At 35.8% G+C, this 27,707-nt stretch overlaps 1 protein-coding gene and 1 pseudogene across 1 annotated transcript in view; one reads left to right on the top strand and one right to left on the bottom strand.

Moving 5' to 3' along the window:
* Window positions 1–15,502, top strand: part of Itm2b (integral membrane protein 2B) — a 27,104-nt gene extending 11,602 nt beyond the window's left edge. The window contains exons 2-6 of the mRNA XM_010637000.2: window positions 8,629–8,757; window positions 10,489–10,695; window positions 12,980–13,090; window positions 13,946–14,096; window positions 15,250–15,502. Coding sequence (XP_010635302.1) covers window positions 8,629–8,757; window positions 10,489–10,695; window positions 12,980–13,090; window positions 13,946–14,096; window positions 15,250–15,335 — 684 coding nt within the window. The 3' untranslated portion in view covers window positions 15,336–15,502. The remainder of the gene's footprint in view (window positions 1–8,628; window positions 8,758–10,488; window positions 10,696–12,979; window positions 13,091–13,945; window positions 14,097–15,249) is intronic.
* An 11,530-nt stretch (window positions 15,503–27,032) lies between these two features.
* LOC117284689 lies at window positions 27,033–27,185 on the bottom strand (annotated as a pseudogene).
* Between the last annotated feature and the right edge of the window lie 522 nt (window positions 27,186–27,707).

The raw sequence follows: 27,707 nt of genomic DNA, 5'->3' as shown, positions 1-27,707 counted from the left end.
TTTTTTTTTTTTTTTTTTTTTTTTGGTACCAGGGATTGAACTGGGGACCTTGCACTTACAAAGCAGGTGGCAGAAACCACTGAGCTAAATCTGTGGCCCTTGATAACTTTTGAAAGATTAGACTGTTTCCTTTTACACTAAGAATGGACATAATGATAATAATGGAAACCATATGAATTATTGTAAGCACTAATTTAAGACAAGACATGATGACCTAGAAAGATGGGCATCTGGTCTTTTCAAAGTGCCAAGGCTCTCCTTCATGTGCAATTTTAGAGGTAGTTCACTACCAACTTTGAATTTGCTTTATGTCTTTATTGCTCTATATTTAAGTTTAATTTTCATAATTAATAGCTTGCCTTCACTTGTCTTGAAGTACTTTTATGTTATATGTTTGGATATCAAAATATTTTCCCTTGTTTTTGTTTCATGTATATATGATTTTTTTTTTGGTACCAAGGACTGAACTCAGGACCTTTTGCTTGCGAGAGGCAGGGGGTGGAACCACTGAACTAAATCCCTGGCCCTCATGTATATATGATTTTAAGACTTGTTACTATCCATTACAATTTGATAAGTCCTGTTTGTCAATATGTTAAAGTAGTATTACTATTGTAATAGTTAACATACGTAATACTTATTAGGAAGTGTATCTATGTTTAGATTAGCTTCTTAAAATGGCAAAATTCTACAGAAACTCAAGCTATGTAGATCTTGTTTGGCATTTTTTTTTGTTTGTTATGTTTTTTTTGTTTTGTTTTGAGACAGGGTCTCACTATGTGCTTGAGACTGACCTGGAACTCACTATGTAGCCCAGGCTGGTCTTGAACTCACAGAGAGCTTCTTGCCTCAGCCACCCGAGTGCTGGGATTACAGGCATGCGCCACCATGCCCAGCTGTGTCACTTCATTTATTACCAGAATTAATTTGTCAGTTCTGTTAGCCATCGACCTAATAGCTTCATGTTTTTCTTCACTTAAGTTACACAGAGACACATGATAATTGGGCCTTCTTAGCACCAAATATTTGTGGTATTACACAAGTGCTTTGACTTGTCTGCACCTTTTATGTTTATCTGTAGAATGATGTATTGGATGAATTGACCCTTCATGGTACTTCCTAGGATATCTTTTTTTTTTTTCTGAGAACTTACCTGATGACATATTCAGAAGCCTGGCCAGACACGCTATATTAGGGCTTTAAAACTACGAAACATCCCTACTTAAAAGAAGTACATAACCTGTCTAAGAAAGATCAACCAGTTATGTAAACTGATAAAATTAATCATAGCCTACTTGACTGTCTATGTCTGCTTTCATAAGAAAATTATGTCCCTGGGTTCATAAGACAGAAAGGTGTAGTAAGGAAGCAAGATCCAGTGTTTCCACCGAATGTGTGTGGTGCACACATGCATCAGTGGTCAGTAGAATCCATAGGGTAACAGTACTTTAAATCTGATCACTGTAGAGAGGCAATATCCCTGATCCCAAGAACTGCAATTGTTTTTCCTAGTATGTAGTCATTTTGTATAACTTTCAAAATTCCAAATTTGTATGGAAAATATCTGTAACTGTCTTTTTTGGTACCAGGGATCAAACTCAGGCCCTTGGGCTTGCAAGGCAGTCAGTGGAACCACTGAGCCAAATCTTTGGTCCAGTATCTAACTTTCCACATTTATTTGTTTTCTGTTTTGTTTTTTGAGATAGGGTCTCACTATGTAGTTGAGACTGACCTGGAACTCACTTTGTAGACCAGGCTGGTCTGGAACACAGCGATCCTCCTGCCTCAGCCTCCCGAGTGCTGGGATTATAGGGGAGTGCTGGGATTGAGGGCCATCAAGCCCAGCATTTCCACATTTAAATTATTATCTAGGCTGGGGAATGTAGCTTAGTGGTAGAGTGAATGAATCCTTGCATTTGGTCTCCAGCACTACAGTAAATTGATACTTTCATAAAAAGCAGTTGGAATTTTTCTCACCAAGATTTTGAATTTTAAATGAAATTACCTGTATTTGATTATGAATGTGTAATGATTACCTTGTCCAGTGGCTTTAAAGTCCAACATTTGTACACAAAGCAAGTCCAGAACAGCTTTGCTTTTTTACCCCAGTCTTGACACTTAATTTTATGATAAATTATATGAGAATAGAGAATTCCTATTGTGCTTTAAATTTTCAGGAAGACAGTCGATATTAGAAACAGCATGCTCCCAGTACAGTTTGGCCAGTAGTAGAAAAGTCTTTACTTGGTAAAGGATATTAGCCAGTTTGTGTTGGTCCAGGCTTTCTTTCTTTTTGCTATTTAATGATTTTTAACTCACCAATATGAATTTTAAAATCTTTAAAAATTTTGTTTTATGAAATATCACTATTACAGTTTTATTCAGCATAGACCGAGTAAACACTGTAGAAACGATGATCATTTTATACAAAAATGATTATGTTATAATCCAGCCCTAAATGGATTTATCCCCCTCCCCTTTGGCTTTTGAGGCAAGGTTTCCCTTTGTAGCCTAGGCTGGCCTTGAACTCACAGTGATCCTCCTGCCTCACCCTCCCAAGTGCTGGGATTACAGATGTCCGCCACCACACCCATCTCCCCCCACCTTAGTTCTGACATTTTTCTTTAACCTGGGCTTATGCTGATTTTGTGTGATACTGATAATTTGGTTCAGAGTTCAAAAATTTATTAAAAGTTAAATTGTTTGGCAAGAGCTTTAAAGTTTTATTTTTCTTTTATTATTGTTTGTATATCGTAGGATTTGTTAACAAAAAAAGTATATTAAAGTGAAATTTGTAGACATAATTTGAGATTGTTTTCCTTTTTGTAACCTTCACCCCCTTCAAATACAAATGATGCAATAACTACTAATCATAATGTGTTGGTGTATATTCCTAGTTTTGACTCAATACTAATTAACTTGGCTAAGCAAAAGCCAATACTTATAAAAGATCAGAGGCCTTTGGGAAATAACGGCATCTACAAATATAAAGAGCAATCTTTCTGTTTTTTATCTGCATAATGCCAATCACTTGGAAAACTGCTTGTTTATATGTCAAATGTAGTATTTCTCACTCAGACTTGCTCACCATGGTTGAGGGGGTTTTTTTGGTACCGGGGATCAAACCTTGTGCTTGCGAGGTAGGCAGTGGAACCACTGAGCTAAATTCCCCGCCCCAACCATAGTTGAAATAATAGCAGTTCTCTTTGAAAAGGCAAATTAGGAAGCAAAATTCAGACACTGATTTAAGTGAATAAGAGAAAATAAAAACAAGTGTTTTTTGTCTTATTGTATTGGCAGTGTTTTAACCAGAGATTTGTTTTACACATAGCAGGTATATTCGGTAATCCTGTGAATAATGGACAGAGCCTTAGATCACGTCTTTTTAATGCTTCCAGAGGAAAGTGAATAAAACATCTATCAGCTTCTGAAACCCAGAACTTGAAATCTTTTATATGAAGAAGTGGTTTAGAGTAAATTAGATTCTCAGAAGAAGGGATATATACCCAGTCATCACTGGAAATGAAGATTTGAGTTTAAAAGTCAGCAGTATGGTAGAAAAGAATGTGGTATATTTGGTCTTCACGTAGGGAAAAAATTATGAGGAGTTGAGAATACTAGAATATTGATGAGAAATCTATTTTTTTAAATGTGAATCAGATTTTTCAAATATGAGCAGTTAATATTCTAGGTTGGAAAACGTTATACAGTCTAACAAAACACCAGGCAGCTTGCCTGTGTACAGTTGTATTTACCTATGTTATCTCAGTATGTATTAAAATGTACACATTTCTGAGTAAATCTACAAATGTAGCAACTCATGATATTCAGAATACATTATAGTGGTTCTCCCCTACTTTTTTTAGTCTTATGTTTACACTTAAAGTGTTTTTATGCCATTGCATTCTCTTTCTTTTTCATACTGTACATTTTTAACCCAAAAAGAGATTTTCCTTTTTAGTATTCTGGTTTCTAAAGCATTTCTGTTGCATTTTCTATAATAATGAAAAATTGCATATCTGAGGGCTTTGAAAAATAATCTCTTAAGCTTCATTCATCATATTAAAATAGAGTAGCTAAGGATGTATTTTCTTAGTTTTAAGAACAGAATAAAAAGTATATGGGAAAAAACTCACATTTTATTTCATAATTGAAACACTTTTACTAAAATCTCTTAGGGAACTGATTGAGGTGACCTAATTCTTATTTAACTGAAGTCACAGAACACAATTTATCCTGCATTTTGATTAAGATATAGTTTAAGTATTTTTCTTTATTGTCTGATAAAATTTATTTGAACCAGAAATTAGTATGGTGGGAAAATGAGAATGCTTCTGAAAGCTGTGTCTTTCTGTAACTGCTTTTGAGGGGGTAGTTATAGGCCATTCTGTGCTTCACTGACTTCATTTGTAAATTGGGCTAAAATCTTGGTGTTTCAGGAAGATTAATGAGATGATAATTGTACAGCACTTAAGGGAGTTCTGTTACCTTACAATTTACCAGCACAGTTTAAGGTGCTGCACCAGTTTTATTGTAGCACAAAGGGGGAGGAAATGTTTGTGACTTTTAAAGTAGGCCAGGTAAAATTACATACCCTAGTGAAGAAGCTCCTGATTATTAATATTTTTTCTTTTTCTTTTCTTTAATCATGAAATAGTCTAAACATACAAAAATTTAGAGAATCCATAGACTAATACTTTATTCTGCTCTTGATGGACAATTAGATTATTTTTTATTTTTTCTTATTGGTAATTGTACGCTGAACATTATTAAGCATACTTCGTTATGCACAAGTACAATGGGAATTTTAGCCCCAGATTTGAAATTGTTTGGTCATAAGATATGTGTATTTTTATTAGTTTCTGCCAGTTGTTCTCCAAAGAAATGGTGCCGTCTCCTGTCAACTGTGTGAAAAAGTTCCTAGGTTCCCTTGGTTCAACCCTTTCCTCAGGACTTGTTATTCTTAGACTTTGCTTTTATTGCATGGTGTGTAGGAACTCAGTCGATTGCTTTCCTGCTGTTGTTGAAATTTACATGTAATAAAACATCAGTTTTGAGTGTATAGTTTTTACTGAATTCATGTAATTGTACAGAGTTGTGTGTCCACTGTAAAGGTCATGATAGGAGACATTTCTATCACCCTCAAATGTTTCTTTTTACCCCCTCACAGTCAGTTCTCCCCCTTCTCAATACTTTCCAGTGATAGCCAAAAAACTGCTTGTCATCAAGGTTTGCCTTTTCTAAAATTCCATAATGGAATCTCTTTTGAACTTCTTTCACTTAGGATGATTTTGAGATCTAGCCATGATAGGGCATGTTAATTTTCTGCTTTCTTATTGCTATTTCATGGTATAAATATATCACAGTTTGTCCATGTATCAGTTGGTGGATATTGGAGTTTTAAGTTTAGGACTGTTCTAATGATGCCATGAATTAGTAATGTACAAATCTTTGATTTGGTTGATTATTCAAAATTTGATCTTTAGCAATCTTGATAAGTTCTTAACAGTTTGATTAATTCTATTAGGTTTTTCTGTATAGATCAGTTAAATCTTTTTCTAATCTTGTACTCTTCTTTGCTAGAATCTCTAGTAGAGAATTGAATGGAAACAAAGAATCAGTTTTAATGGACATCCTTGAGCTCCTGACTTGAAAGGGGATATGCATCTAAAATTTCACTATAAATATGGGATTCGCTTTAGAATTTTAATTTTAATCATTTACTTCATTTGTTAAGAATTTCACCTCTTTCTACTTTGCAAAGACATTAGAAGTGGGAGTTGAATTATTGTCAAATACGTTTTCTATTGAGAAGATTGTGGGGCATTTCTTCAACTAAAGGTTATTTCAAGTATTAAAATTTAATAATTTTTTGAAAACTTCTAATTAAAAGCTTACAAATCTAGAATGTACTTTAATTTCTTTTCCAAGATTCAAATTGCAATATGGGATAAAATTTATTTGGCATAGATAGTGTTAGCTGTTCAGATGAACCATGTCTAAACACATTTGAATTTCCCATAGGATCTAGCACAGTCTCTTAATAAATGTTGAGCGACGCTAAGTAGGGCTACTGTTCTTGCTAAATAGCAAGCTTATTGTGCACCATGAATTATTGTGTTATACCCCCACTATGTTGCTGGCTACTGATGTAAATTTTGTGAATCATAAAAGATTAAATAGCTGTGCTTTATTTTAAAGTGTCTACATTTTATTTGCTCTTCAAATATTTGCATCCCATTTAAGTGCCAAGCTTGACATAGAGCTCCCAGTAATGCAAAATGAATATGAATGAATACTCACAAAGACCTTATAGCCTGTTAGGAAGAGATGAGTACTATGTGTGGATTATTCTAATACAAGGCAAAAATGATCTCTAGGAATTTGAATGGGGAAAAGAGTAAATAGACTTGAAAGACTTGATATCTAGTCAGTTTCTTGACTGTGGCACGTAGACTTTGGATCCATAATTTGGCTGTTCAGAGATTCTTATTTCCTTGTTTGTAAGCCATGTTTCACATTGTTGAGGTGCTGAATAAATGACTTGTGGATAAGTGAAGTATTGTATAAGCTAGATGTTCAAGAAATTGATGCTTTTTTATTTATTGTAATCCTGAAAAATGATTGAATAACATGAGACTTGAACTCCATACCACATTCTACAGAGGCCCTTTGTGGTCTGCCCTAATTAAATCTCATCTTCATCTTTTGTGTCCTTGCCCACCACATGGAGTACTCCAGCCATCATGCATGTGGCCCTTGGGAATGTCTTGCATTCTGGCTGCATGATTTTGTTCTTTGCCTTACACATAATTTCCTTTAATTCTACCTGGGTAAGAGTATTTATCCTTTAGCATTCCATTCAAGTGTTTTTTCCCCTGAGAAGTCTTCACCAAAACTGTCTCTGATACGCTGTGTTCGTATTTTCCTGTTAGAGCCCATATCATACCTATTTCCTAGACTGGTGATCCAGCCAATATTTTTCTGGGCAGAGGCTGTATTCAGTGCATAGCACAACTCTTGGCATATAGCAGACATTTATAATTTCTCAAAAGGTTTTTTTTTTGTTGAGCAGTTTAAAATGATTTATTAAAAAGCCTGAAAACTTGTCATCAGTTTGGCAGTTGAGGCTCCATCTTATTATTTGATAGCTACTGTATCTGCCTGTGGTCTTTGACTATTCATGTATATACTATTAGAGAGATACTGCCACATAGGATGGGTGTGTGTACATATTTGTCTGTCTCAGAAGCTGATATCAGATATTGGAAATGACTTTCCATCTGTCATTTCCACCCCTGCCTCCACCCTGAAATTAATTACGTTAGAAAAAATTTATGTGCTTCAGTATTTATGTCAGACTCAAGCAAAACATGTATACTTTAATGTTCATGTTTCATAGTACTACATGACTCCATGGAATTCTTGTATCTTTTCACAACTGGGATGTCTTAAATGGCTTGATAAATTCTTTTAACCTTGTTCTCATTACATACAATGTCCTTGCAATGCCTTAAGTATGCATACACAATATATGGACAAGTACTACAGCCAAGTGTAATGCTTTCACAGCATTTGATCTGATCCTTAGATTAAGCAGTATTGTTCTGTGTTAAGTTCTGTGCTTAAAGGTAGAACCTCAACCCAGGAGTGTATTACCTAACATTTATTGTTCTTGGTTGCCACAACATCTGGGATTTGACTTTTTTCAGTAGTAGCAAAATGAAATTCTTCATTTTAGAATGAAAACATACAACTTTAGCTTTTATTCCTAACAACTTTGGCTTTTATTCCTAAGTGAATTCTCATTTCAGCCAGTCTGTTTTCTTTTGCCTGAACCCACCCTGATTTTTTGTGCATCATTCATACAGTTTTTCTAGCACCTATATAGGATTAAGTATACTTTTTCCCTGAAGCTGCTCCATGTTGGATTTTACTCTTTATTATTCAGTTCATTTTTTAATTAATAAATCATGTTTTTTTCTAATGCTTCTATTTTAAAAAAGTACTTTACCAGACTGGGATTTAGGGTAGGGCAGTGAGATTATAAACAACTTTGTCCTTTTCTTTAAAAATCTAATTGAAGAATTTTATTGTCATATTATTTGTTCTGTCCTTTTTTTCCTTTTGGTTTTTCTTGTGGCTTGTTAGGAATCGCTTTTATCTGGTATAAAATATGAAATACTTGTAACAGGCTAGTGCAGTTTTATGATGATATGATAAAGAGATGTCCTGGATCTTTCATACATGAATCTCAGTATCATAATACTGTATGACAAAGTTGTATTGTAACTTTATTTGAATGTCTCAATGTTAGGAGATCACCAAAAGTTGTGCATGGAAATAGAAATTATGGATTGGATCATTGCTTTAGATATGGTTAGTAGGTAGGGTGTTGAGAATTAGAAGTAGTCAGAATTCTCCTTGGGGCCCAATGTCTCCCAGCCAAAGAAGCACTGGGGTGAGTCCTGGTACCACCATTAAATTGCTCATGGGTCGATTTTGATAGGGCCTTAACTCCTTTGGTGTTTATATCATCACTTCTTTTAATAAAAATCCTTAAAGTATTTCTGATCCTGAGCCTTCTCCTTCAAAATACATATCAATTGTCTTTTTTTCATATTTTAGGACCCCGATGATGTGGTACCAGTTGGCCAAAGAAGAGCCTGGTGTTGGTGCATGTGCTTTGGACTAGCATTTATGCTTGCAGGAGTCATTCTAGGAGGAGCATACCTATACAAATATTTTGCACTTCAAGTAAGTATCTTTTTTTCCTAAATGAGACAAGATCTCACTAAGTTGCTGAGGTTGGGCTCAGACTTGTTTATCCTCTTCCTCAGCCTCAGAGTGCTGTGATTATAGACCTGCTTGCCACCATATATTTTGTCTTTGTCTTTGTCTCTCTTTTTTTGCCTTTCTATCAGATGTTTTAGAAAATTTTCCCTAATTTGTTCCAAGCTTGTGCTTTTCTGTGGTCTTTAAGCAGAAGAGTGGTCCTGATTTAAAGCTGTGTTTAAAAATCTGATCGTGTTTGCCACGCGTAAAATAGATACTCAGTCTTTAAAAGCAGAATAATAGTATTTTGAGATGTGGCTGACAAAAGGGTTTAGATTATTGGGTGACCCCCCAATCAGCTAACCTTCATTCGCCTATCATAATTAATGGCTAAAGTGTATAGTAATGTGAATTGCCATTTGAATAAATACATTTGCCATAAACATTGTAATGTTGATATAACTATTTAATAGCCAATTCTAGCCACTCTCATAATACCCTTTGCCCTTGGGTCCAGAGAACATGGTACCACATCTCTCTGCTGCTTGCTAGTCATTGGTTTCTCTAAAGAGTTGGGTGACTTCAGCAGTGATGTTGAAATAACTTAGGGTGAAAGTTGCTTATAATTTACAGTGTTAAAGCATTTGGTTAAAACAGATTTTTCTTCTGATTATGGTCTGTGATATCTGCTGTGTGATATTTCTCTTGGCAGTAACTCAGTATTCCTCTTAAGGAATCTTGAAGGGAAATTTACTTTGAGCTTTTATAACTAGTTCACTTGTTTTAAACTTGAAATTTGGAAAAACAGTTGACAACTAGAAGCCTTTTTAAAAATTAAGTAATTTGAAATATTCTGCCAGAGGATATATAAATTTTATAAATTCATTTTCTATATTATTCAAGATAATGGCTTGTCAACAAATAAACATTATTGAAATATTGATCACCTTTTATATTTTATGCGACATATATACAATACAGAAAAAAAAATTCATGATTCCACTGTCTAGAAGTAAGATTTGGTGCCAAAATATTTATTATACAGTTCCCAATCTTTTGTTTATATGTATACTTTATTTTCCATTTGACTGTGATAAAGTTTTACGAAAAGATCAGACTTACCTCTATGCATATGAAAATTTCAGAAAAGTTATTCTTTTCCTCTTTTGGGCTGATAAAGGGGAAAGTTATTTGAGGGGTGGGAGTACTATGGATTAGACTCAGGGCTTCATGCGTGCGGATGATGTGAGGCACGTGTTCTGCCACTGAGCTATATCCCAAAGAGGGGCGAGGATCATTTCATAAGTTAACTTTGTCAAAATTTTGAAAGTTTGTTTTTTCTTAAAGATACTACTTTTCTCTGAATATATTCTTTTGTGAAAAACAATACCTACTGGTAAAGTAGGCCTGTGTGTTTGTTCAAATATACTTGTCACCAGGTAGATAATTGCTTTTATACTCTGTTTTTATCTACCACAAAAAGAAAAGGGAAAATCAGCTACTTTTCTCCTTCCAAAGTCATTTTTTATAATACTTCAAAACCTGATCTTAAAGAATGTGCTAACTCTGTAATTAAACTGTCTGACTTGTCATCTAAAAGTAAGAGTTTGCAAGCAAAATGCTATTTGGATAGAGGTGGCAGCTTAAGTAATGCTTACATTTAAAAACTTGTCTCACACTGCATTGCTGAAATGAGTCTTTAAATCTCTACAGCCAGATGATGTGTACTACTGTGGAATAAAGTACATCAAAGATGATGTCATCTTAAATGAGCCTTCTGCAGATGTCCCAGCTGCTCGCTACCAGACAATTGAAGAAAATATTAAGATCTTTAAAGAAGATGAGGTTGAATTCATCAGTGTGCCTGTCCCAGAATTTGCAGATAGTGATCCTGCAAACATTGTTCATGACTTTAACAAGGTGGGCCAATTGTCCAACATTGTAAAAAATATAATTACAGGTATAAAATAGAGGTTTTGAATTTATATATTTTTGTGATTTTTAATTTAGTACTCAATTATTCTATTTAGGTTTTAGTTTTTTCTTAAATAACGGGCTTGGGTTTCTCTGCATTACGAGATAAGCTATCAGTGTTTGGTGGCTCTGCTTTATCTGAAACATACCCTTTTCTCACATCTTCCTTCCTTTCTTTGATCCCTTGGCCTCACCTATTCTGAAAGCCTTTCATGACTTTGTCTTCCTTTACTAGCAAGTTATTATTTCTTACTTTCACATTGCCCTAGTAAAAGCTCATTTGTGTTTCCATTTCTTTGTAGCATTTTCAGAAGTTAATAATTTGTTAATCTGTTTATAAGTTCTCATTCTGCATTTTCCCCTAGCTTTTCAAATTTTATGCAGCCTAGAGGAGTTGAAGTCATAACCAAATATTCCTCCTGGCTTACAACTTTTTCCATACCTGCTTCATCTCTTTTTCTGTCATTTGCCACATTTACCCCTAAATACTTGTTAGCTCTTAAGTATGAGGATGATCTCCCACGTTACCAGATGATTGTCACACTTAAAGAAATACAGTATTATTTAATATCTAGTTTATATTTAAATTTCTCCAATTTTTTTTTCCCAAGAGCTTGTTTTTTCAAACCAAGATCCAGAGATTTAAAAGTTCTCTTGCCTTTCATTCTTATGTCATTGTATAAGCTTGCTATTTTGAACACTCACTGAATTTAGCTTTGGAAATGGGCCTTTTATGTGTGATATATATATTTATAAACCAGTTTAAAAAACTGCTTAAAGGTAATAAGCTTTATCCTAAGCAAATAGTAAATAGTAATACTTACTGAGCTCTTGGGAATCTCATAAGTGGTTACATGTCTTAGTTTAACTCAATTCTTGAAACTATCTTCCTCAGCTGGAGATGTCTTCCTCAGCTGGAATTTTCATCTAAACTACAGAAGACAAATTATTTAAGACTTTTCTAGTTTTCTAAGGATGGTATTAATTCAGATTTATAGGAGAGAAAATATTGTTTGCATTAACAATGTATAGGGCTGGGGATTTAGCTTAATGTTTCCGCCACCTGCCTGGCAAACACAAGGACCAGAGTTAGATCCCCAGTACCAAAAAAAAAAGTGTAGATACTTTGTGGAGGAGTATTTGGGATTATAAGTGAGGGAACTAATAAATACATCAGATAACAGGTATTTATAGTTAATCTTAATAAGTATTACTATTACTTACAAAAATTCCTGACAAGGATTGTATTTACTAACAATTGTTTTTTCATCCTCATTCCTTTGTCTGTGCCTATTCTCCAGATTCCTGATTTTTATAAATCTTTTATCAAGTTTATTGGTACATTTTAGGTATACAGTTCAGTTTCATTCATCATTGGGATCTTGTATTTTACATGACTTACTTTGGTTCTTATTTTTTCCCATTCCTCTATCCTTCCTTCACCCACTCCACCCTTCCCTGTTTATAAAGACATTATTTCCATGTTTTTCCATTTCATATATTTTTTCTTTTCCCTTTTTACCTTTCCCTACCCCTCCCACTTCCTCTACTCTTTTAAACCTTTTCTTCCTATTACACAATATCAGTTATACATTTTGATCCTTATTTACACTCCTGGTTTTTCACATCAGAGAAACTATTCAGTATTTACACCTATGTGACTTATTAATTTCACTTAAGAGTATGGCCTGAGTGTGCATCCACTTAGCTGCACATATTTTGAGTTTCTCATTCTTTATGTCTGAGTAGTACTCCATTATAGAAAACACACACACATACACATCTTTATCCAGTCTCCAGTAGATGGGCAGTGAAACCCAAAGCTCATACAAGGGAGGAAATTATAAAGATCAGAGCAGAAATCAATGGAATGGAGATGAAGAGAAGAATACAAAAAATCAACAGATCGAAGAGTTGAGTTTTTTGAAAGAATAAATAAAATCGATAAACCCGTAACCAACCTTATCCAGAAAAGGAAAGAAAAGGCTCAAATTCATGCATTTAGGAATGAGAATGGTGAAGTTACAACAGATCCAGCAGAAATCCAGAGTACTGTCAATACTTTGAGGACCTGTACTCTATGGAGATCACAGATTCCTGATTTTTTGAAATGCAGATGATTTATGCATTCTAAAGCCAGCCTGTTTTAATGATACCAATTATTTAAAATTTAGTTGCTGCCTCTGTTAAAGATACTAATATAACTAAAATGTCTTCTTTTCTTTGCCAGAAACTCACTGCCTATTTAGATCTTAACCTGGATAAATGCTACGTGATCCCTCTGAATACTTCCATTGTTATGCCTCCCAGAAACTTGTTGGAATTACTCATTAACATCAAGGTATCAAATTAGTACTTTTTTTTTTTCTTTTGTTTTTTTGAGACAGGGTCTCACTATGTACTTGAGACTGACCTAGAACTCACTGTGTAGCCCAGGCTGGTCTTGAACTCACAGCTGATCCTCCTGCCTCAGCCTCCTGAATGCTGGGATTACAGGTGTTGTGCCACCACGCCCAGCAGTACTGTTTTTGATTAATGGTGCTGTTAGTGTCTGGAAATTCCCTTGTTGAGAAAGTAGCTGTGCTGGAACACATCTTAACAATATAGCCAAGAATTTTGCAAAAAAAAAAAAAAAGAACTAAGACTTAGAATCTTTAAAAAAAATTTTTTTTTTTTTTTTTTGGTTTTTTGAGACAGGGTCTCACTATGTAGTTGAGTCTGACCTGGAACTCACTATGTAGCCCAGGCTGGCCTCAAACTCCCAGAGATCCTCCTGCCTCAGCCTCCCACATGCTGGGATTACAGGTGTGCACCACCACGCCCGACAAATGTTTTTTATTTTGAAATTAAAATATTTGTTACATTATGTTTGTTTTCCTAAAAGACTGGAGAGTAAATATTGGCCAGCTGCTTTATTCTAATGCCATAGACAATATGTAAATAAATAGGCATAGCTATATTGTGCCTGTAGTTCCAGCTACTCAGGAGTCTGAGGCAGGAAGATTACTTGAGCTTAGGAGCTAACAGCCAGACTAGGAAAGATGGTGAGACTCTGTCTTTTTTAAAAAAAAAAGTTGCATAGAATAGATGGTAGTTTGGTCTCTGTTCACTAATGTAGTATCTAAGAATTTTAGTCTGTGTTTCTAGTTTGTTCAGTGTATATTTTGAGATACTCAAATTTCTTTTCTAAATGTAGGCTGGAACCTATTTGCCTCAGTCATACCTGATTCATGAACATATGGTTATTACTGATCGAATTGAAAACATTGATCACCTGGGTTTCTTTATTTATCGACTGTGTCATGACAAGGAAACTTATAAATTGCAACGCAGAGAAACTATTAAAGGTAATACATTTTAATATTAACACTGGCAGAAAAGTTTATTGTGCCATTTTGTGTTACATAATTTAGACAAAGCCTAGTCATTGTATATATATCTATACTTGTCATGAGGTTTCAGTGAATCATTTGAGTTTTAAATCTGCTCTTTTCTGATAGTGAGAGGCCAGGGTGAAATGAGATGCTGGTACTGTACATAGCGAGCCATGCATTCTGATTTTCCATCACCATTGTAGCTCAGCAGTACTAAGTGTGGAGTCTTTATTTTCCAGGTCTCTTGACTAGCTCTTCACTTGTATACTGACGTCTGGATTCTTTTTGAGTGTGTGTGGTACCGGGGATTGAACTCATGACCTTGTACTTGTGAGGCAGGCGAGGTGCCACTGAGCTAAAGCCCTGGCCCTTGAAATCTGAATTCTAATCAAGCTCTTTGCCTTTTGAATCACATTGAGGATAAACATTTAGGTTAATAAGAAAGGAATTTGAGTAAGGAATAAAAAACATTACACAACTAATTTTTAGCTTTATAAAGTCATCACTTAACCTTTGTTTCTGCGCCTAAAAAAATGATAACAATATATCCTATTTCCTTTCCTTTGTAAAAATAAAATGAGAGTATATTTGACAACTGTAGAAGTATCATTTAAATACACTGTAGTGTGATTTCTCTGTGATCATATCACCCAATGAAAGTGCTTTCCTGGCTTTTCAATAGTTTTAAAAAATATTGTCCTTTCACTTTGGGCTGATGAGTTATCCAAAATCTACAGCTTGCTTTTTTAGACTTAAAATTAACTTAGTTCATAATTTGTTTAAACTCAGATTGATATCTACAATGAAATTCGCCCTAATTAGTGTACAGATTTGCATTATACAAAATTTACTTATGGTCATACAACGCCATAGTCTAGAAAGAGGACATTTCCATTACCTTCAGGTTTATAAATTTGTAAGCAATATGTAAGGCATTATTATTGTGATCTGAACATACATAGTTCAGAAAAAGAAAAAATATTTTCTCCAGTGTAAAAAATTAAAACACTTTGTTTATGGAGTGTAGTGTGAAATACTTAACATATATATATGAAAAATAAGTAAGGATTAATGTGAATATTTGTTACAGTAGCACCAAAAATTAACCCTTTTTCCTGCCAAACAGGTATTCAGAAACGTGAAGCCAGCAATTGTGTCACAATTCGGCATTTTGAAAACAAATTTGCTGTGGAAACTTTAATTTGCTCTTGAACAGTCAAGAAAAACATGGAGAAAAATTTAATGCCACAGCATAACCCCACCCTTTGTGTTTTGTGCAGTGATTATTTTTTTTAATCTTCTTTCATGTAAGTAGCAAACAGGGCCTCACTATCTTTTCATCTCATTAATTCAATTAAAACCATTATCTTTAAAAAGTATTTCCTTCTTTCTAAGTGTGGTGTCTTTTATATTTGAATTAGTATATGAAGTCATAGATAATAGTACACTTTGCCATAGATCTTAAGTATTAGAAAAAATTAAAATTTCTTTGTCATTTATCTGGATTTGTATGTTTTAATTATGCATTTTCAAGAGGAGGGATTATATAAAGAATAATCATATATATGCATACATTAAAATGGACCACAGTGACTTATTTGTAGTGTTAGTTGCCCTGCTACCTAGTTTAGAGCATTTAAGCACAGGTTTTCCTTTAATTAAAATGTGCAGTATTTTCATTGTTGCATTTATCTATTTAGAGTATGATTTCCACTTTGATGTTTTTAATATCCTAAGCATTTGCTGTAATAATATTTTAGAAAATGTTTGGAATTCAAGAAATGCTTTGTGTTACTAATTTGTATAACCTATATCTGCAATAGAATATAAATATCACAAAGTTGTTTGACTAGACTGTGTGTTGTTTTTCCCCTATAATAAAGCTATAATAATGGTTTTCATATCTTAAGATAATTCACATAAAGAAACTATTTGTTTTTGTAATGCAGTTCTTTATATATAATCGTTAAGGTCATAGACTTTTTTTTTTTTTTTGGTGCTGGTGATCAAACTCAGGACCTTGGACTTGCGAGGCAGGTGTAGTGCCACTGAGCTAAATCCCTGGCCCAGACTTTTTTTTTTTTTTTTAATAAAAATAGGCCATTAATACCTAAACCATATTCTTTGTAAATACTACTAGAGTAACATTTAAGGCTCAACTCGAAATGATGCTATTTAAGATAAAATGCTGTGGCTTTGTTTTATTTTGTTTTGTTTTTGGTGAATAGAAAGGCTATGAATAAACCCTAAAGTTTCCAAGGAGCGTAAAATACTGTTTTGTTTTTTTCTGAAAATGTGTCCCTCACAACTGGGGCATTTTAAATTAAAGTAGTGATTTTTGTTTGTTTTTGAGATGGAGATTCCTGTGTTACACAGTGCTGACAGTGATTCTTTTAACTTCTCCTGAGTAGCTGGGTTTATAGGCATGTACCATGGTGCCTGGCAACTTTATAGTAGTGATTTTTACATTTCAGGGCTGCTTCTTATCTGAAGTAATTCATAATCCACAACCACTTAAAAATACCTGAGAATAATTTCACCATGAATTCCTGAAAAATATTTTCAATTCTGACTTTAGGGGATCAATTTTTTAAAAGTTTTAAAAACGCATAAAGAATCTTTTGGGGTTTTTTTGTTTTTGTTTTTGTTTTTTTGAGACAGGGTCTCACTATATAGTTGAGACTGACCTGGAACTCATTATTTAGCCCAGGCTGGCCTCAAACTCACAACGATCCTCCTGCTTCAGCCTCCCGGATGCTAGGATTACAGGTGTGCGCCACCATGCCCGGCCCCATAAAGAATCTTGATTTAGAAATGAATTCTGGTCCAAAAGGGTATTATTTAACTAATGGCCCTTGGTTTCATTTCAAGAATATTGTCAGTAATAGGTCAGCTAGGTGAATATTGAGGGAATGAAAATTTATTTCTGAAGGGATTATGTTCTAAAAAAATAAGAATAGCTTTTTTCGTACTTTCCAGGCTTTAAATTTTTATGATTTTCTTTCCAGGGGCCTATAAGAATTTCGGAGTACTGTATATCATTCATTTAGCAATACTCACTGATCATCTTTGATTTGCCCAATACATAATAATATTAAGTGTTAGAGATACATCTACAGAGGAGAAAAAACAACCACCTTTGAGGAGATTGACAACTAGTAAAAGAGACTGGTGAATCACCAACTAGTGCATTGTGATCAGTAGTACTGTGAGGGAGGAAAATAAGCCCAAACCAGTCCAAGCATTCTAGAAACATTTAGGCAAGTCAGTGAGACTTTGTAAAGTGCATGGGACCAGTAATGGAGGACCTTGTACACTTTCTTTCCTCTTTTTTTCCATGCTGGGCATTGAATCCAGAACCTTGCACATGCTAGGCTAGTGCTATACTACTGAGCCAGATCCCTGTTCTCTTAAAATGCCGCCTGAAGGACTTCATTCAGTACTCTGTAGACTATTTACTGAAGGTTTGTATTTTGGAATAAGATGTTTCTGTATTCCCATTGATTAAAATGCCATATTAGTGAAGTGAACTGTGGAAACAACCTCAGCTTCTCAATGGCTACTCACTATAAGTGTTTCCTTGTTTTCATCAAAGTCCAGCGTCAGGTAGGCTTCAAGTTCTCAGAAGCACATTCATGCTTTTACTATAACATAATTCTTTCTGTAGAGTTTTATAAGGTTTTTATACAATCATTCCAGTAAAACACTTGATGCTTCTTCAGAACATATACAGTCATTCATTTGGCCAGAGTGATCTAAGATGGTGCCCAGAACTTGTATTTCCATTACCATTACAATTTCCCCTACTTGGAGTCAGTTGAAAAGAGAATGCCCTTCTCACCCAAGCTTCGTCACTCATATGCCTCCCAGGATTCTGGAACTCAGATCTATGCCGTTCCCTTTTACTCATGTGCCACGCTGGAGTCTGCAGTCTTTGTGTGGCTTGGAGAAACCACACCATACAGATTAAGAGAATGAAACAGAAAGGAATATGGTTTTTTACTGGTTTCCAGGGAGATTGGGATGCTCTTCCCTGACATTGAAATTTTACTGCATTGGGGCTGCTACAACAAAGTGCAGCTTGAGTGTCTTAATGTATAGAAATTTGTTTCTCATGGTCTGTACACTGGAAAGCCCAAGATCAGGGTGCCTGGAGGTTCAGTGTCCCAGGACATACTTCACACATGGACAGCTCTCCTCTCATGACGCCCCACTCCACATGGCAGGTCTGTCGAGTTAGACGAACCTAATCATAGTTCTCCTTAAAGTCGACAGTAAGCCTAAACATTGAATTTGATCCAGTTCTTGTTGGACTTGACAATCACGGTTTGCAACCAGAATCATGGAAGAATTAAGTTCATGAACTTAAGTACCACTGTATATCAATAAAAGATATAATTGGGATATATATGATATGGGGATACAATAGTGTGGGGTATATCTTTATATAGGATATAATGTATATGGATATATAGTGTGTGTCTCAATAAAAAGGCCCTGGTCTGTGTGTCTCTCCATATTTACATTTTTTTACAAAATACTGTGGTTCATGCATTTTTTTCCTGCACATAACATACAGCTCATATCCATTCCCTCCATTCATTGCCTTCCCCCGCTCGCCCCTTGGGGCCTCATAAAGGCACTAATTCTATCCTTCCCAAAGGTCCCAACTTGATGCCATCATGTTAGGACTTCAACATGAATTTTGGAGAGGCAAACATTCAGATAAGGCACCCTATCGTGTGTATGAATGAATTTATCAAAGATGGGTCTAGCCTTGCTGATTGGCAGCATTTTTATTGGCCCTCTTTGACCTAAAGAACATGGAGGTAAGAAAATAGTATTGGGGAAATTGGTAGGATTCAACTGCTCATCTGTGACACAAGAATGAGACTGGCTAAAAAGGTGGTTAATAAACTAATGGGTATGGAAATGATTTATGGAGGTCTCAACAATTGTCATTGCTTTTTAAACCCCATCACTATTAGCAAATAATCTTATTTTTAAATTCACAGTGTTTTCATTTCTGCTTTCCCTAGATCTTTTTTATATTTCTCACCATTCTTAGTAGAATACCAAAAAGTATAAAATGTTTGGAGTGGTGTTTGTCTCAAGCATAGAATTTAAAGAGACTTAATTATGCAAACGGGTTATAGAAAAGTCAAGTCCAGATTCCACTTTTGGATGTGGTTGAGTTAACGCTGGCTGGACCTGTAAAATTGTAACTACACTGACTAGTTTACTAGATGATCCCATTTCTAGCTAACAAAGATGTCTTTGTTCCTCATAATAAATCCTAGTCTGTCTTGGACACTAGTCCTTTCACTTTTTACTCAGACTGTTTCCTGGATAAGAACATGTATCTATATAGAGAAATATTCTTAATCCCCATGGACTCATCAAGTTGTTGATGGTTTTGTCCAGTCGTTGGCAGCTTCTCTCCTGGTCTCTGGTTAATACAGTACTTGCTTGGGGAAGAAATGTGATTTAGTTAGCTCTCTGACCATCCTTTTAGGTTTTTGTTTTTTTTTTTTTAAATAACAGTTGAAAGCTTTTTGAAATACTGATTTTTAAAGCAATAAATAATTTCCATATAATTATCCATTTGTGGGGTGTGGAGCCTATCCTTTTTAATTCTTCTGGCCTTCTATTGTATAAATTATAAGCTGCAGAAACGATGTGAAATAGGCTCTTCAGAACTCAAAATTCCGTCCTAGGTGGCATAAAATAATCCCTAGCTGTCCATTTACATTTATAAATATATTTGATGGGATTCCTATATTTGCTTTTTGTTTTGTGGTACTGGGGGTTGAGCCCGTGGTCCTCACCACTGAGTTACACCTTTATTTTGAGATGGTCTTGCTACGTTGCCCATACTGTACTCAAACTGGTGATCCTTCTGCTTCAGCCTCTTGAGTAGCTGAAATTAACAAACCTGGACTGCTGCACCTGGCTCCTATGTTTGTTTTTTAAACTTATTTATATTTTAATTGTAAAAATAATCAAATATAAAACTGTTAAAATGTGAATGTTTCCCTTTCTATCACTTCCCAAGGGAGACTTGTCTTTTTTTTGAGACAAGGCCTTGCTGTGTCCAGGCTGGCCTTGAATGCAGTAGTGATCTGTGTCAGCCTCCCAAGTACTGAAATTACAGGCCTGTATCACCACACCCAGCCTGTTGTCAACAGTTTAATGTGTAATACAATTTTTAGATGACTTGGCTCTTATCCTAAGAACTACAATGAAAATGACTTCTAGTCTGATGATACCATCAAAACTGGGAGTTTGTGAGAGTCGAGCTAGAATAGAAACCACTCTGGAGGACAGTCACCAAATCATCTAAAAAATAATTGCCTGATCTTTGCAATCATGTCTTAACCCACTTCACGCATCCCTGTATCCCTATAATCCATTCTCCACATTTTAACCATAAGGATCTTTTCAAAACATGAATTTAATTTTTTCATTACTATACTCCTTGACACACTGTCATGGCTTCCTCTGGTTCCTAAGGTAAAGCCCAAAATAACAGGCCAGACCCAACTCTCCAGATAATACCTATTTGGTAGTAATAAGCATTGAGCCCCTTGGCCTTTATAGAGCCATAGCCCCAGCGCCCCAGCTCCCAGCTGTATTTTATTTTGATAAAAGTTGTCAATAAGTCACTAAGTTGCCCAGGCTGAGGTCAACCTTTTGATTCTCCCTCTGCCTCCCAGAATGCTGGCATTATAAGCTTGTGCCACAGTGCCCAGTGGTCCAGCCATATCTTGATCAAACTCCTATGCTCTCAGCATCCTAACACTGGCTGCCTTACTATTTCTTTTCTTAGTAAATGTTATTCTCCCTTGAAAAATATTCCTATGTGCTGCCCCCTCCCCACCGCAGGCCCTTTGGTTAGATTTTACTCAACCTCAGGTTTTAGTTCAGGTATCCATTTATCAAGGGAATCCTTTCCTGAACCAATAAGAGGTTATACTGTTTCTCAGCATTGTTGCCTTATATATTTCTCCTTTGTGGCATAAAGGTTTTGTCATTATTGCTTATTTGGTCAAAATACTTTCTACACTACCCTTGGGTTAATGGTTTGTTTTGCATTGCTGCGGATGAAACCCAGGGCCTCAAGCTAGGCACATGTTCCACTAGTGCCCCTGCATGTCTTAATATGTTCCCTGGCACATATTTGGAGGTCTTAATTATTTATAAAATCAATTATTCCTTCCTGTGTGTCATGCTTACCTTTCCCACAGTCATCTTTAGCTGACAAAACATTTCAAAAAAAATTGTCTATTTCTTTCAAAAATCTATGTTGGCCTCGTCTATAGCACAATTTAGTTGTGTTGCCTTAAATGTAAAGCTTTACGTTTAAATTCTATGTTTGGTTTTGTTGTTGTTTTTTGCTGCATTTAGGGGAAAAAGTCCATTGCCTTATTAAGCCTGAAAATTCTAATCCTACACTTCTTTTCTCACCATTTGTTTGTATCCTAACCGCTTTCTATTTCATCTAAGCTGGCGGTCCTGCCTGACACTGTTTTTTAACCCCTTCCATCCATCCCTTTCCCTCCACAAACGAGGTTAGGGCCAGGGATTTAACTCAGTGGCACTGCGCCTGCCTCGGAAGTGCAAAGTTCTGAGTTCGAACCCTGGTACTGAATGCATGGATGGATGTAGTTTAGCTCACTGGTGCTGCGCCTGCCTTGCAAGCACAAGGTCCTGAGTTCAATTCGGGTACCAAATAAATAAATAAATGGATGTGGTTAACACTTCATCCCTCAGATCTCAGTTTCCTCAGAGAGGCCATTGTGCCTCTCTTATGGCTTACATGTTAACTTTAACTGTGCAGATGCGGTTCTCCACTAGACCATAACATTAAATAAAGGAATAAACATCTTGGGCAACTGCAGCTAGGAAAAAAGTACAATGTTAACTTCACTAAAACCAAAGTCATTTTTTGGCAGACTATTTTCAGCATTCAAATGGGCAATTCAATTCTTGTTTGTTGAATGAATGAATCAACTTTTTGTGGATCAGCTCATTCAGCTAGTAAGAGTTTTACTTGGAGGTTATTTCAGTCTAGCAGGCTTGTGCAAGCATAGCCTCATTCTAAGTAAAATGTTCTGTGGGAGCCTTACTAAGATTTTTATATGACAGAAATAGATGACATACCACAAATGTTTCAAACCAAAATTACATTTTACATGCTGTACCAGGCATAGTATTTTTATTCAGATGCTTTTTCCATATTGAAAAGGATACTGACATTCTTTTAAGACCTAATGATTATAAAAAATTATTAGTAATAAATTTTAGAATGTATTAAGTATTTTTTGTTGTCACATGACCAGAAACCGTTTGTGTTTAGTAAATGGGGCCTGGATGTTAAATGTCTTAAAAGTAGGGATTAGGGATTTCTGTACAACACATTATTGCCCTGAACAATCTGACAATTATGCCCCCGCGGAAGCATGAAAGGAGACTCAGGAGATTGCAGAATGGAGCTTTCAGGATCCCAGGGAAAAAGGTATACATTTAATACCTAGACTAAGTAGAGGCAGGAATGATTTTCCATTTGGGTATGAATATGGCAAGTTTTTAGAATATTTAACGCCTAAAATTAGTCAAGCACAAATTGAGTAGCTAAAACTCACGTACCTAGATTTAATCAACTACAGAGAAAATTACACTTTAACCCCGAGTATCCAACCTTAATCATAAACTCCGCCAAAACATCTAGAAAGGTGGATGAGCCTGTGAAATGTGAGAACTGTTCGTCTAGGATGATTTTCTAGACATTCTTCTGCAGCTAGCTGATACTCTAGAACACTACGACTACCTTCCTTCAACTCCCCAAAGAGAAGACTTCACAGAATCATTTAATATTTCTTGTATTTTCATAAGAATTGATAAAGAGCCCAGAATATTCCTTCAACTTTTATAAAAGTGCTAGTGAAAGCACTTTTTTAAAATAGTAATTTAAACCTAAGCATCTTAAATTTAATGTTAGGAAAACTTTATCTTCTAATACATGGTGATAGTAGGTAATGGAACTACATAATTTCTTTCCTTTTGCTTCAGTTGCTGGGAAACTCAAAGGTTAAATTAATTACTTCTAGCCTGTGTTTTGCAGAATACAATCTTTTTAGTAGGATTTGAAGTAACCCCTCAGTTGGCTCATATTTTCTTGTATATTTCAGGTATAATTTACACACAATAAAAATGTACAATTAAGTATTCAGATCAATGAATTTTTCTTTTTTTGAGACAGGGTCTCACTATGTAATTGAGACTGACCTGGAACTCACTATGTAGTCCAGGCTGTTCTCAAACTCACAGCGATCCTCCTGCCTCAGCCTCCCAAGTGCTGGGATTACAGGCATGCACCACCACACCCCGCTGATCAATGAATTTTAACAGTTTTATGTATCCATGTTAATCAGAACGTTTTACCATGCTAAAAAATTTCCTTGTCCCCCTTTCTAGTCAATACTCCCATCTGTTGTAACTGCTCTCTGATAACTATGATCATAGATTAATTTTTGGCTGTTCTTGAATTTCACTTGAATGGAATCATACAGTATGTAATCTTTTTTTCCACTCAGAATATTCCTGACATCCATGTTGTTGCATGAATCCATGATAGTTTCTTTTCAGTTATGGAGTAGTATTCTTTTTTGCCCATACACACAATTTCTTTATCATTTCTTCTGTTTACGGGTTTTTTGGTGTTGCCAGTTTGGAGCTATTATGAACAAAGTTGCTATGAGCATTCAAGTATAAGTCTTTGTGGATAGCTCATGTCTGAAAATCTGTCTAATGTCTTGCAGTACATGTTGTTTTACATGCTCTTTTTTTTTTTTTTTTAAACTGGGGATCAAACCCAGGTCCTTGCACTTGCAAGGCAGGCGGCAGAACCTCTGAACTAAATGCCTGGCACTGTCTAATATCTTTAGCCTCATATCTTTTGGGGAGATTGATAAAATATGAATGATAAATATATGAAAATAATAAGTATTATTAGATTTATAATCATAGCTTAACCACTAAGAACTACTTATAAATTTGTTCCCCATTATTTTAGAATTTAAAAACTATCCAACTATATTACGTATACTTTCACGTAAACTCATGAAATTTGCTCACCATTTCATTTAAATTCCCTGTAGGTATGTCCGGTCTGTGGACCATGGATTGGACACCCTTGGCTCACCTGGGCCATACATAATTTATAATACAGTTCATGTATATAAGTAACAAAACTTTATTTTTATTTATTTTTTTGTTGTAACAGGCATGTCCCACCCATGGGTCAATGGTCGTGTTTGCAAGGTATAGGTTGCTATCTTTTCCAGTCTCCATTTTGCCTGTCCGGTGGGTATTATCAGACCTAACATTATTCAAAGCCAAACTTGGTTTTCTTCTTCACATCTAGCTTTCCCATAGTTTCCTCATCTCAACTCTTCCCCCTCTCCCGCCATTGCTCAGTCTAAACATGTGGAGTCATCCTTAGTTCCAGGAGCCTTCGTGAGAAAACAAGTACGGAAAACCTTTTCCCAGTTACTCTATTAGCTTGTTTATTCTCTCATTTTGCATTAACCTAGGACTCCTGTGCGTGTGCATGAGCGTGTGTGTGTGTGTGTGTGTGTGTGTGTGTGTGTGTTAGGATTGGACTCCAGGCTCCATATATGTTAAATGTGCTCTACCACGGAGCTATGGTCCTAGCCCTCACTTTTTCATAATCTAATCCATTAGCAAATCTGGTGCACTCTATTTTAAAAATACAGATTACTCAGAATTCAATCACTTCCTGCTCTCTACTGCTAAAATGTTAGTGCAAACCACCATCGTCTTTTCTTTTGGATTAGTGCCATACCTTGGTAACTGGTCTTATTTCTATACTTGGTCCTTAGGATCTATTCCCCAACAGAATAGAATCTAAACCACACCATTCAGAATAAAAGCCGAAGTTCCTACAGTGGCTGACAGAACCATAAATAATCTGGCATCCCAGTATCTCTACATCATCCCCTACCGCTTTCCCCCTTTCCCATGCCTCTGCAGGCACGTGGCTGCCTCACTTTCCTTTGAACATACCAAGAGCAATCCCGTCCCAGAGCCTTTCTACTTGCTGTTTGCAGGTCAGGAATTCCATGTCTTCCCTCCCCCACACATATCCCAAGGCTTACTGCAGTGTTTCATTCACGTCTCTGCTCAAATAACTCATTAGTTAGGTCTTGCCTGGTCACGTTTTCTAAAGTAAGTCCCACTTCCACCCCCAGCACTGCCAATGTCTGTTTATACTGAATTCTTAAAATATTTCCCCCGACCCTGGTCAGACTGTGAAGATTACTTCAAGTTCAAGGATGGTAAAAATGACACCTAGGACTTGGCTTTGGATTTCTAAAACAAGACTGTAGTATATATAGCACATGTTTAGCATGTATGAGGTCCAGAGTTCAATCTACACTCCCAACACACACACACACACAAGTACTAAAGCAGTGAGAAATGAAAGAATAAGCTGAGAGTAACTGGGACAAGCCCCAGCCTCATTTTCTCATGAAGCCTCCAGGAATTTGGTGGTCTCCATGGCCCACATGGAATGAGGTGTCCATCAGAGGAGAGGAGCATAGAACTGTGAGCTGTTTCTTTCCCCACTCCTCCCTGACGTACAGCCATTCAAAAACCAGAAACAGTCTGTACTATCTTCTCATCTTGCTGCACAGCAAATCAAAATAAGGCTTATGCCCAGGTGTCCCTGCCAATATGACTAGGCTCCTTATCTATACCTATGCTTTAAGACTGCATTCTGCACCCTTAGGCACCTATCTAGCCATGACCAATCACACTGCCTTAGTTCTCCATAGTTCTTATCACCATTTAAAATAGTACAGACTTGCTTTTTTTCCCCCTTTGGTACTGGGTATTGAACGTGGGACCTTGTGCTTGCAAGGCAGGAGTGGTACCACTGAGCTAAATCCCCAGCCCAACTTGTTATCTTTGTTCTCTGTCTCTCCCAGTTAAATGTAAATTCCTAAGAACCGGGACTTAGCTTTTTTGTTTTGTTGGTGCTGTAGCCCTACCTCCAAGAATGGCATCTAACACCTATTAAATGCTCAGTAAATATTTACTGAATTTTAATTTTGTTCAAGATTTAACAAGATTCTTTGTAGTCTTCCTTTTCCAAGTTGGCTTTATTGTGTAGACTGCAGTGGCTGTTGATGTCAAATAAAACTAAACCTCCTTTTTGCTTTAGAATTTTATCTGGCGTTGGATTGGCCACAGGAATGCAAGCTACACACACCTCAGACTTGGTACTAGTTATGTTGCCATGTTGAAAGTTGGGCATTTTGTCTTCAGTAGACAGAGAAGGAATCCAATGTCTTATTTTAATGTTTACATTCAAATTACACCTAATAAGAGATTCCTTGAATATTACAGTTCTGAATCATACTGGTGGAGAAAAATGGCAGAGTATTGAAATTCAGACTGATTCACAAAGAAATGTCCCCTGAAGACAACATTCCGAGAAAGATTTTGCTTGTTTAAGTCTACACATTTTATTTGGGGTCTGGGTAGGTTCAAATAGTGTAGTGACTCAAAATAGAAATTGAGAACTTTTTCTCATTTATTCATTCCAATAAATTTTAAATTTCTAGTATGTCAGATACTCATTTCAATTACATAATTCTAATTCTGTCCTTTTTTTTTGTCAGCATTACCATTACCATGGTAAAACATTTTTTAATAGGTGACCCAGAAAATCTAATTTTCTGATGGTCAGTAAGTAACATTCAGTAAACGGCCATGTGTGTTGATTACAGGGCTAAGCTCTGCCCTAAAAGAGCTTGCCAATTATAGTTACCTGTGGGGTATTGGTTGAAAGGAGAATAATAATTAGGAGTATCTTTTCTTTAAGTTCCTGCTTCCAGTGAAAGAAAAGATGTTCACTGATAAAACTATTTTAAAGATTATCTCATGGATAATATAGAAACAACTAGCATAAATATATGTCAGATTTTGGCAAGATTTTTACACTTGATCTTAGCCAAAAGGCTGAGAAGCGAAGGCAGGATTTTTGATATAAACATAATCTCACATTTGATACTATGTCTACTCATTTTGTTTTTTGTTTTGTTTTGTTTTGTTTTGTTTTTTGACACAGGATCTTCCTATGTAGTTGGGACTGGCCTGGAACATACTGTAGCCCAGGCTGATCTCGAACTCACAGTGATCCTCCTGCCTCAGCCTCCTGAGTGCTGGGATTACAGGCATGCGCTACCACACCCGGTCTGTCTACTCATTTTGGAGTCAGTTATTGAGGTCAGGCCTGGGAGAGTTGTGAATCATATATATATTTAATTCATCTTCCTCAGATGGTTAAAACAGTGTGATCAGAAATATGCTGCTTATGGCTGTTCCCAGCACAGGGCATTCCACTCATCAATTTCTAGTTAGAAATAATAAACAGAGAAAACAAAGTAATTGTCTTTTTAAGTAGCCAAGTAAGCCATATACCCATGTAACCGCATAGCCTTGCAGCCAAGAAGCCATGAAGACAGAATCTGCAGTTGAAAATTATGTGAGTCC

The sequence above is a fragment of the Fukomys damarensis genome, unplaced genomic scaffold (genome assembly GCF_012274545.1).
Source record: "Fukomys damarensis isolate Sample0158 unplaced genomic scaffold, DMR_v1.0_HiC HiC_scaffold_38, whole genome shotgun sequence".
Classification (NCBI taxonomy): domain Eukaryota; kingdom Metazoa; phylum Chordata; class Mammalia; order Rodentia; family Bathyergidae; genus Fukomys; species Fukomys damarensis.
The sequence above is the reverse complement of the archived record's forward strand: the minus strand, read 5'-3'. Positions and strand labels throughout refer to the sequence as shown.